This window comes from Protopterus annectens, chromosome 8.part0 (assembly GCF_019279795.1).
Source record: "Protopterus annectens isolate FY-2018-M chromosome 8.part0, PAN1.0, whole genome shotgun sequence".
Lineage (NCBI taxonomy): Eukaryota > Metazoa > Chordata > Ceratodontiformes > Protopteridae > Protopterus > Protopterus annectens.
Window position 1 is genome coordinate 1,843,185,612 of NC_056741.1, and position 12,896 is coordinate 1,843,198,507.

At 36.5% G+C, this 12,896-nt stretch overlaps 1 protein-coding gene across 4 annotated transcripts in view; it reads left to right on the forward strand.

Annotated features, from left to right (window-relative positions):
- The window catches only part of NDRG4 (NDRG family member 4), a 1,570,634-nt gene that overhangs the window by 627,199 nt on the left and 930,539 nt on the right, over nucleotides 1-12,896 (forward strand). For all 4 annotated transcript variants that reach the window (XM_044081333.1, XM_044081334.1, XM_044081335.1 and 1 more), the window contains exon 2: nucleotides 11,138-11,229. In XM_044081333.1, the coding sequence (XP_043937268.1) occupies nucleotides 11,158-11,229 (72 nt within the window). In that variant the 5' untranslated portion in view covers nucleotides 11,138-11,157. The remainder of the gene's footprint in view (nucleotides 1-11,137; nucleotides 11,230-12,896) is intronic.

The following is a 12,896-nucleotide window of genomic DNA, read 5'->3' on the forward strand; positions in this document are numbered from 1 at the left end:
TATTTCACATACTGTATTACTCTAGCAAGCAAATTTCCTTCCTCTTCATATTTGACATACCCCAAAAAGGTCTAGAGATGTCAAATATACAAATGGATGTGTTAAATTCAAAAATCCTCCTCCTTTCTTAATATAATTAAATCTCCATCTCACTGGATTGAATCTTGTTTCATAGGTAAGTACCAGGCTAGCTGCCCTTGCAGGCACTTTTAAGCATAGCCATGTTCCCTTTTTGTGCTTGAAATAACCTATCTCATTTGGTTATAAATTGTCCTTACCCATCCCATGGTCAATAATTATTTATTACCCCTAATGATAATAACTGGGGTTCATACAATTTGGGAGGACTCATGCATGGGATAAAGCATTTAGGAGCTGTCTCTGTCCATTAGTAGCACAGGGAGCAGTTTGGGGGTAAATTTTCTGTTTCCCATCCATAGATCTAAGTTCTTGAAAATGGATAGGGATGACTTTGTTTTATGTGGATGGGGAGTCTGTTCCACAGCTCCAATATCTTCTGTGAAATATATCTGTCCCTCCAAACAAAACTGAAACAAATCTCTAACAATTCTTTTCCAGGAAACGTGTGTGTTTGTGTGTGTGTGTGTGTGTGTGTGTGTGTGTGTGTGTGTGTGTGTGTGTGTGTGTGTGTGTGTGTGTATACATATATATTTATGCAGAGAGAGAGAGAGAGAGATAGCCATTGCTTAAACATCCCAACTTTCCCAATGTAAATATATTTAATATATGTACCATCTTTCTAGATGGTAAATAGAAGTTTTTTCATCAATTAACTAGCTTATTTATTTCATGCAGAACATCTCTCCATTGTTCCATTATTCTTCTGCTTTCACCAAACTCTAAATATGAATATACACAAATTGTGTCAGACCTAATAAATGATTCACTTATAGCAGAAACGAAAAACAAAATCCAAACACACATTAAATAAACCACGACAATGCAGGAAGGACAGTAAAATCACTACGATTTTAATTAAATATGTTAGCTCTTTTGTAGTATTCACAAAAAGTGTTTCTAGAGCAACTTTGCCTATAAATCTTCGTTCCTATCTCATTGTTTGATTTCAAATAGATTTTAATATCTAAAAAAATCTATCTCACTACAAGACTTATTTATGGCAAACTTGAGAAAGGAAGTACTGGCATTCAAATAGTGACAGCTCAGACTCTGTTCCTGTCCATATCAGGAAGAGATCATCCACTAAGTTTCTATAAAAAGCTACATACTCACTCTTCACCTATATGACAAGGTCCTTTTGAAAACTGTCCTTAAAGCTAGGACCCTTCCTAAATTATATATATATATATATATATATATATATATATATATATATATATATATATATATATATATAGTTATAGTTTTATTTGTATATATATATATATATATATATATATATATATATATTTATATTTATTCATTTATATGTGTTTATATGTTTTGTATTTGTATTGTATGATGATATAATGTTTATATGTGAATTGGATGTTTTTTTATAGATAGAAAAATCATGTATAGAGTATAATGGATTGCCCTTTTAAATAGTTGTAACATTGTTATTCTGATGTCTTACGTATAACTGGTTGAAGGATTTTTGATTCTGTTCATTGATTGGGAGAATGATATATAAATGCTTGTATGTAAATGACTTTTAACTTTGTTTTAAATGTCTGAAGAAGCAGTTTGTGAATACTGCGAAGGCGCTAACATATTTAATTAAAATCATGGTGATTTTACTGTCCTTCCTGCATTGTCATGGTTCACTTAATGTGTGTTTTGATTCCAAATATATTTATTTCATTTCTAGTAAAATGTCTTCCATTTATCTTCTCAATTTATTACTTTTTAATTATGCTCACTGCTTTATTTGAAAATGGAAATTAAAGGATAAACCAACTGTATATGATATAGTGAATATTGTAACAGGGATAAAAGAACTGTAAGTGGGATCTTTAGGAAAGGGTAGCAGCAAATCACATACAAATGGAATTTTTAAGACCATTACATGCAGAATAATGTTTTTTTTTTGGGCGGGGGGTTAAGGGAAGGCATAAATTAATCAGTTTATGTAATGTTGGATTGATGATAATTGAATAAGGATATGTGATATACAATGTTTGTAACTGTGAACATGGTAGCATGCTTTATTTTCATTTATATAAATGTTTGCCTATGTCTTAAGTGATAATTCAATAAAGGTGTTAAAAAAGAATAGGTATTTCTGATGCTTCTTGTTTTGCAGATGTGCAACAAATTCATCGGTGCAGGATGAGAAGATGCCTTGTAGGCTAGGCATAGATTGCCAAGCAGCAGTTTGTAGGAGACTGAGTACAAACATACGACTTTAACATGGTCCACATATGACTGGTTGTTTACTCCCTATATTCTTTTTCTAAGGAACATTTGTGGTCTCGCAAGCTGTTTCAAGTGCCTGGTCAGGTACATGCAAATGGGTGTGTTGTACTCAGTGACTGGTTTGATGAGAGCTGAACCCAGAAGTTGTGCAATGTAGAATAATTTTCTGACAACAAAACACACATGGTGATCAAAGGTCAGATGACTATCAACATGTTTTCCCAGATCTCTGACCACTGGGTCTGTTTTCAGCGGTGTATTATCCATGTGGTAATTTTCAGTGGTGGCTATCTTTCCAAATGGTACTATTATGCACTTTTCACATTGAGTTTTAGTCCATGGCTCTGGCACCAGTTGTTTACATCAGACCCTCTAGAAGATCATTTGAATCTTTAGGTGATTCTGTGACCATGTCTACTTTGCAGTCATCTGCAGACTTGGTCAGCCATAGACCCTTGACTTTTGCCTTTGCTTATGAAAAGTAGATGCCAAAAAAGGAGGGGTCCAGCACTGACCCCCATGGGACTCTGCTAGTGTGGCTCTTTGTGGAGGTGAATTCCCCTTTCTTAACATATTGTGTCCTATCAGAGAGCCAGACAGCTAGCTATCCATTGAATGACAAATGAGCTTATGCCTAATTTTGTGTTGTGTTTTGTAAATGATTTAAAGTGATATGTTGTTTCTTTTCTTGTTTTAGTTCACCAATAAACTTTTCTACATCTAAAAAAAGTCTCAAAAGATTCTTCACAAAAGTCTTCTGACTCCAAATATATCAATGTCCTTCTGTCTTTTTAAGTAAATCCTAATGGCAATAGTGTATTGTCAGTAATGTCATACCTGTCAATAGTAGCAGTTATGTTATTTCATATTCTTAACACCTGTCTTTTATCTGAAGCTGCTGCCCATCTGCTCTTGACAAATGCCTCTCTTCATGTTGTACATTGCTTCTTGTTCCTTGACTTACAAAACTTAAATGTATTTTTTTCCTTCCTTCATTTTTCCCTCTACAAGTACCCTGTTCCAGAGCCGTATTTTTAAAACTGATGACTCCATCAGCCAAACATGCCTCTGTACTTTCAACCTCTGTAATTTGTTTCTCTACCATATTATTGGGTTCATTATGTGACTTCTGCATTACTTGATCCACCATAACATTCCAGTTCACCTCCTCTCCTTCATTTGGTTCTTCTTTTCATCATTAAAATCTACAGTATATCTGGATCCAAACCTTTGCTGTCAAACTGCAACATGGATTTCATCTTGCTCTGATTCCCCAAATTTGTCCAACCAGAATATTTACTCCTTCCTCCATCTTGGAATTCTCCAAGCACTAGTGACAGCTCTGTGGCACCACATAGTGCTCAAAAAGAGTAGGGCGAGTTTCCTGGTGCCCTGTCCAAATTTCCCCAAGTCAGTATGAATTCCACCTGGGGTTTCCCCTGAAATGAAACGGTTGGCCTAGTGGGATAATTTGGTCAGCAAAGGATAAATCAATATCCTAATTTGGAGGCATGATTCTTACATACCTGTAAGACTGGCAGGTATTGGCATGGAAAAGGATGAGGAGTAAATACTTCCACGGGGGTGGGAAAAGGCACTTTGAGTCATTGTCTTGACTTGAAAGGGCACCACAATCTACTTTGGTGCTTTTGGAAATCCCCTATTCCAAGGACATAAACAGGAAAGGTAAATGTCAAGAAATCTTTACAATGGGAGACAGAAGACAGAAAGAGAGAGCTGAGAGATAAACTGAACATAATTTATGACAACTGGATCACACTTGATACAGCCATATCTAAGAGCAGTGTCATTCTGTTAGTGTGTTAGTCAGCAGGTATCCCATTACAAGTCTTGGGGTACATTCAAGGTGCAACAGTCTTGAACCAGAAACACTCAAATGGACATTGAGATGAGAGTAAGATGGGTCCAACAAACCATCAAAATATATAATTCACTGCTGATGTCTGGCCATTAGCACAGAGGATTAAAGTACTGAGCTTTTAAAGAACTGCTTCTTGCACTCCAGGGTACATGGTTTGATTCTTTCTACCCCTGAAAAGGGAAACTTATGCCCAGTGGGCTTAACCAGTTAAGAAATTAATAAAGTAAAAAATATATATCTGTATATTCAAATTTATCCATGTATATCTGCGTATCTAATCTATCTACACATAATATATATTCAGAGACTCTTATACCAGAACAAAGAAACTGAACTTTAGGATGGCTGTATTTTTTATTCTTTATTATTGCTAGGTTATAAATATTTTAATTGCTGTGTACCGTCTAGGTGACGTAAAGTACCTTTGGAAAGATGCCAGATAAACAAAGTGGTTGCCTGCAGACTGGAACAGTGCTGTGTGGGGAATGCATAACAAATGAACGTAAAAAAAAAAAACGCTGTACGAATAAAGTAGAATATCTTGTCTTTACAACATAGGAACCTTCTAAACTGCAGGTAGCAGTTTCAGGCTTACCCAGCTTGTATTACTTCCCAAAAGGTTTCCTCAGGCAGAACAGTGTCTGCTTTCTGCTTTTCATTTAAAAGTATACTAGTATATGAGCATGTTTAATACAATGTATGCACATTTTAAGGTTTCAAAATGAAGATACTTTTCATGTCTATGCATTAAATCCAGGTAATTGATTAGTATCTTCCTTAGGATGTAAATAAGCATTGATCCAATTTTCATTATTTACAAACTTCATTTAATTAGATGTGGCTTTATTTCAGTGGATTTATTCAGTTATATAGGCTACAGGGCATTTAATTCAGAAGGACGACAGCTTCTCTTGTATGTGGTGATGTTAATAAAGTTGCCACCTAGAGAATCCTGGGTTACTTTATCTTGTGTTTGCAGGTACCTTAGAATTTCAGGGTTGGCGGTATCATTATTTATTTTCCTTGTTGCTTTGAATGTTTGTTTTAAAAAGACCAATATATTTTTCTAATATAAAAGTGAGTGCTGGAAAAAAGTTTATCAAGTAAATAATCCCGGTATTATTACTTTTGTGAACTAGTTTCCTAAACACCAGTAAGTACAACTTGAAAGAATTTTGTTTCATATCATGCGTTGTTCTTTTGACCTCTGTCATGATTTGAAGGAAGCTAGGTCTCTATTGCCATCTGACATTTACAGTATTAGTACCATTGTTTTATTATGGGATGAGATGCTGAACAGAGCAGAAGTTTTTAAAATGAAAACACAGGTCAATCATTTAATGGATTCTTTAGCAGTGGACCCTAACTGTAAGAGTGTAAGTTAAGTTACTGGGCATATAATCATTATGCATAGTGCATAATCAGTGAATGATCAGAAGGCTTCTCTTATTACAGCTTTGTTATGTAGGGGCAACTGTGATAGGTATAACAACTAATTTCTTATTCTTGGAAAAATTATTTGCATTTGATAGCTAATTACAGAGAAATGTGTGTGTTCTTGAGCTATAAATTCAGTAATCTTTTTTTTTTTTTTTACTGACTGTGCCTCACGTGGGAACTGTATATGATATTGTGATATGTTTTGTGTATATATATATATATATATATATATATATATATATACATATATATATATATATATATATATATATAGCAGCTGCTTAAATATTCCTCTACTCTGCAAATTTATGTTTAAAATGTCATATGCATGTATACTGTTTGTAGACTGTCTTTCTATGTATAATCTTGATAATTTTAGTAAAAATCTGAGGAGCTTTCCTGCTCAGGCCTCCACTGAAAAGAGGTTTAGCTAAACCGTGTTGGAGTTTCCTGATAAGCAAAGACAAAATAAAATAAATAACTGTTATTTCAGAGAATGAGGTTTTGATGGCAGCTATTGTGAGAAAAAGGGTTTAAATAACCATCCCCAGAGCCTCAATCATTGCATGTAAGACCATGTAAAGAAGACATACAAACATGCAAAGATCCTTTTCCTTTTCACAACTAACATTAGGAAAATTGGACTTCTGTCTAAGTCATAAATGTAATTAATTTACAAACGTTGTATGCATCAACCAATACAGCCACTTGAATAGTGGCATTCTTAAAGTGATAAAATAAATTGGATCTAACTGCAGAAGTTTATATCACACATACCAGATGATGTACTGTTAGAGTATGCATGGCACCATTCCATTCTGTAACTGTATCACTACTGCTTCCTAACCCAGTAGATGTGTGCTGTTGGTGTTGGATTCACTAAGACATTGAGGGGACCTCTCCACCTAGGACAGTCACGGGAGTTAAGGTGGCACAATGAATGCATCACTTAGTACCGTATTTCACAGTCTAGGCATTTGTCGCTCATTATACAGCTTTGTTCTTTTTTGCTTCAAGTCAGCATTTTGTGATCCATGTAAATATCCGGAAAATATGTTACTCATTTCTTCCCATGAAACTCTAGGGGATATTGCTCTTTAAGACTTTGGAACTATTTTATATTGTATGTTGTTATCCGCAGCAGAAACATCAGGAAAACATTTTTTTTTTTTTACACAGAGTGCCTTACCTAATTAATAGTTCAGACCTGCTAGTTCTGTTTATGTGTAATAGCTATATAAAGTGGCTTAACATTAGACTTACCTGCATCTATTTCTTAATTAATAGCTCAGAACTAAGAGTTTCTTTTCATGGGTAATACTTATGTAAAGTGGCACTATATTAAAAATTACCTTCAGATATCCTGACTTAAGTGTCATATTGTTTATCACCCATTAAAATATATTCATAAACTCATAAAAAACATATGGATGCAGTCCTTGAAAAACATTAGGGATTTTTATTCTTGGATACTTGCAGAAAAAACTAATGAGCGACTAAATTAATTTAAATTATACTTATTGTTGTCTCTAATATAGTTTAATCACAATTGTATATCATCATCTTCTTTTGGCTGTTCTCGTTAGGGGTCGCCACAGCGGATCATCTGTTTCCATTTTTTCCTGTCCTCTGCATCTTGCTCTGTCACACCAAGCACCTGCATGTCCTCTTTCACCACATCCATAAACCTTATCTTAGGCCTTCCTCTTTTCCTGTTACCTGGTAGCTTCACCCTTAGCATCTTTTTCCCAATATACTCAGCATCCCTCCTCACCACATGTCCAAACCAACATAATCTTGCCTCTCTGGCTTTGTCTCCAAACCTTCCAACCTAGGCTGACCCTCTGATATACTTATTCCTAATCCTGTCCAGCCTTGTCACACCCAGTGCAAATCTTAACATCTTTAACTCTGCCACATCCAGCTCTAACTCCTGCCTTTTTGTCAATGCCACTGTCTCCAACCCATGTAACATAGCTGGTCTCACTACCCTCTTGTAGACCTTCCCTTTCACTCTTACTGGTACTCGTCTGTCACAAATCACTCCTGACACTCTTTTCCACCCAGTCCACCCTGCCTGTACTCTCTTCTTCACCTTTCTTCCACACTCACCATTACTCTGAACTATTGATCCCAAGTATTTAAACTCATCCACCTTCACCACCTCTACTCCTTGCATCCTCACCATTCCTCTATCCTCCCTCTCATTCACACACATATATTCTGTCTTAGTCCTGCTGACCTTCATTCCTCTTCTCTCTAGAGCATATCTCCATCTCTCCAGGGTCTCCTCCAGCTGTTCCCTACTCTCACTACAGATCACAATGTCATCTGCAAATATCATAGTCCACGGGGACTCCTATCTGATCTCGTCTGTCAACCTGTCCATCACCATTGCAAATAAGAAAGGGCTCAGAGCTGATCCTTGATGTAATCCCACCTCCACCTTAAATGCATCTGTCACTCCCACTGCAGACCTCACCGCTGTCACACTACCCTTATATATATCCTGTACCACTCTTACATACTTCTCTGATACTCCTGACTTCCTCATACAATACCACAACTCCTCTCTAGGCACCCTGTTATATGCTTTCTCTTAGTCCACAAAAACACAATGCAACTCCTTCTGACCTTCTCTGTACTTCTCCATCAACACTCTCAGAGCAAACATCGCATCTGTAGTGCTCTTTCCCGGCATGAAACCGTACTGCTGATCACTAATCATCACGTCCCTTCTTAACCTAGCTTCCACTACTCTTTCCCATAACTTCATGCTGTGACTGATCAATTTAATCCCTCTGTAGTTACTATAGCTCTGCACATCACCCTCATTCTTAAAAATTGGTACCAAAACACTTTTTCTCCATTCCTCAGGCATCCTCTAATTTTCCAAGATTTCATTAAACAATCTGGTTAGAAACTCCACTGCCATTTCACCTAAACACCTCCAGGCTTCCACAGGTATGTCATCTGGACCAACAGCCTTTCCATTCTTCATCCTCTTCATAGCTATCCTTACTTCCTCCTTGCTAATCCACTGCACTTCATGATTCACTATCCCCTCATCATCCAACCTTCTTTCCCTCTCATTCTCTTCATTCAGCAAACTCTCAAAGTACTCTTTCCATCTGCTCAACACACTCTCCTCACATAAGTATGTTTCCCCTCATTATCCTTTATCACCTTTACCTGCTGCACATCTTTACTAGCTCGGTCCCACTGTCTAGCCAATCAGTACAGGTCCTTTTCTCCCTCCTTAGTGTCCAACCTCTCATACAACTCTTTATATGCCTTAGTAGACTATGATATTGCAACAATGCATGCTTCTTTCTTTACAGTGGCTCACAGAGATTATTTATTTATTTTTATACACATTTTACAATTTAAATAAAACACCAACAATAGTTGAGACTTGAGTGCTAACAGCAAAACAAAAACACAAAAGCACCACCACAAACAGGTAATGAAAGAGGCAGTTTAATTAATTAAATACTTTCAAAACACATGAAAAAGTCACGTTTCTCCAATAAAACAATTTTATAGTATATTGCTGAAAGGAAACGAAGTGAAGCTCATAGAAAAGAATGTGATCTGTTAGAACAGCTAACTATCAAAATCCATATCACTCCATCCCCCCACAACCCTCTAAATTGTTTATACTAACCACACCCAGAGTGAAAATGCCAAAAAAGTATATTTGTAGTTTTATTTATTTATTTTATATGCTCATTTTGTAGGGTTTCACTCTATTTTGTATGCTTAATGTAGATTTTATTAACAGTAGTGATACTTCATTCCTAAGTTGACATCTCTTACACATCTACTTAATAAAATCTCTATAGTATGCATTTGAGCAACATGGGCAATGTAATTTCATGATGAATGTTTTATCTTCTATGGTTCCATGCGAATACTAAAATGCTTAATTGTACTATCAGTCCAGTTTTATTAAGCATGTTCAGTGCAGATACGAAATAAGTTTGTAAGTTCGCTACATTCTCAGCTGCCATTGATGACATGCATCTGTCTTGTGACTTCAGTTATATATGCATTACCTGTGGTATACAGGACCCTGGGGTGTACTATATACTAGTTACAGCTTTATTGCCATACTGCTTACTTCTTGATAATCAATGCCGAATCAAGAAGACCATAATACTCAAACTCATTAAAGCAAAGTAAATTTAAACAAACTATAACATTAAGGTTAACCTTTGTTTTAGTACTAGAGATTAGTTTCTGAATGTGCACTGGTGGATGATAGGATGGATGGCCAACAATCGCAATAAATGACAACATTTTAAATTGCTGATATAAGTACACAAACACACACACACACGTCATTGCATCATCATTTTAGATGCTTTAATCTTTATTTCAAACACTGATATTTTTAAATGCTACTGCTCGGACTTATAAGATCCAAGGAAACCACATTGTGCTGTTTACATTAACCAGTAGTGTCTAAATATTTCTGAGTACATGAAAATCAATAGAGGTTCTGGAATGCTCCTTAGAAGGTTCTGGGAGCAGAGTACTTGAACAGGGAAAAAAAAAGCTTTATTCCCTGCCTCAAGCCTATATTTAGGGACAGAGAGAGAGAGAGAGAGAGAGAGAGAGTGCTTTGTGAAGATTGAGAGGCTAGACTATATAGTCTGTGTGGGAGTAAAGGCAGAGAGTAGGCGACAAGAGCGCAGGCATTAAAGTGCAGCATTTTAAACAAAAACGTACAGATAATACGGGCTTAGAGGGAATTATTTGGCATTACTGTTGGACAGACAGTACTGTTCAAATTTTAGTGAAAGTTAAACTGATAAATGATTTGAACATTGTTTACAATAGCTGTTGGAGAGAGAAATGTTTGCTCTAACAAGGAAATAATGTTTGAGTTGTGAGATTAATATACTTTGCCTGAAGCAGTTCTGGCTTCTGTGAATAACAGATTTGTTATGGATTAAGCTGCCTTGGATACATCCCAACTATTGTGGCTATATCCCAGGAATTGCCAATCCCTGATACACTCATACTTACATGCAAATACTGCAGTTGAACTAACTGTGTGCTACAGATTATGTTAAAACTTTATAAAATTAAACTGATTTTCTTTCACAGTGCCTGGTTTTCAGGTATGCTTCTCTGAGCTGGAACTTTCTGGTGTTGTAGGGGGATCTGGCCATTGTAGCAGGGCACTACACTGAATTCTAGGTTGTAGCTCTGCCTTTTTGTCATTACTTATATTGACCACTGTAGAATATCAGATATCTCTGGATTTACATACCACCCTTTCGCTTTGCATGCAAACTGACATTTCTCAGAGAACATCCATCTGTTTTTGCTATTCAAGAGGTCTTAGCTGTTTTATTTGTGTCTTTCAGTAAGTAAAATGTTATTTTAATTTTATTTACAATGTTTGTTTTGTTTGTTTTTGTGTAGTATCAGGGCTTCGCCTTGCAATGATGGCAGGTCTCCGCGAGCTACGTTTTACTGAGGAGAAACCACTGCTTCGAGGACAAGATACAGAGTTGGTGAGTTGAATTGGGGGAGGAGGATGCATTATACATTTTTTCTCTTTAATTGCTAATACTAAGAACATTTAGGCTTCTCAGAATGGGATAATTTTTAAACTCAAAGGTCAAATCAAGCTGTGAGCTTTTTCTGTGCAATAAATCATTTATTTATTCAAACTGTTCTATTCTACATAATCCCATGAGTGAAACAACTAATTTTCACTGGGTTTATTGTTAGAACATCATTAGATAGCAATACAGCACAGCATGGGAGAGGAGAAAAGGAATTATGAAGCTTAAATCTGCATGTACTACAGAGTCAGACAGTATACAGAGCTTAATTTTACAGCAGTATAATAAACAGAATATAGAAATTGGAAAACGATGTCATGTACTGCCATAGGGTAGGAGTGCTTTAGGATAAAACAACTGCAAGCAATTGAAGGCAGAGAGATTTCAGAAAGTTGCACATAAAATGATTATAATGTGGGCAGACAGATTTTTTTCCTGGAAGCTGGAGATGAGATATTGAGGTCTTCAGGCAGAATTTTGCTTTCATCTGGCAGGCATTTAATCACTGCATACATAAAAAGTTAAATAATATTTTTTTCATATATGTGGAGTGAAAATAAATCTTTCTGCCAGATAAAAAAACTGCATCTTATTTTTTCACCAATAGATGAGATCTTTGAAGCCTTTCCTGTTGAACTGTATTTCACAAATACATTTGCCAGTGCTTCGTTTTATCAGATGTAATCATTGATGCCTTAAGCCCCCCATTGAACCCTGTGTCTGCCTGTCTCATCAAGCAGAGTCCTTGATCACATATGTCCTTGTACATGATCCATGGTCTATCAGCTGTGCTCTCTGATGCCATTCTTAGCAGCTCCCCTTTGTGAATTCCATCCCATTTATTGAGTTTGTCATTTATGGACAATCTTTCATTGACTCTGCTGATGCTTCATCCCAATTCCAAGCTTCGTGTCTTGCAGAACTGTATTGGGCTCATTTGGCACCTGGTGATGCTACCTGATTTGTTGCCACTCAATGATAGATTGAGTAACAGGAAAAAAAAACAAAAGCTCCAGTCTTTAATCTGGTGCGCTCTCCCTCGTGAAGAGGAGCACCAGATCCTAATGCCTTCCTGCTATGTGAGGATCAAAGAACTGGAAAACAATCTGCAGACCACACCCTCTGACACCCTGCACTCAGGATGACTCCCCTCTTCTTGTCATCTGAGCTATGCTTCTGGTGTCCTGTCATGTTCCTCTGTCTGTCAGACGTTTCCATCATAACATTCATTCTTGGACTCTATCTATGTAGATTTATTGTCCATAGTAATTGTCTTGTAAATCCTTCCTATGTGGGTTAAGTTATTGGCAGATTAATGTCTGATAATGTGCAGCCTTTCACAGAACAACCTTCCTATGTAGATTAAGTTATTGGCAGATTAATGTCTGATAATCTGCAGCCTTTAACAGAGCATCTTCCTAATGTGTATCACTTGCAAAACAATTATCGCCTGTAAAATAGGAGTAAGATGGGACAAGGTTGTGGTTCAGAGGTTTAGATTTCTGCGTCACAATTCCAAGTCTGAGCTTCTGTCGTTGTCTGTGGCATTTGCTTGTTTTCCCCATATCTATGAGCACTCTCTCTGGATACTTCAATTTTTCACCCATCAGTGG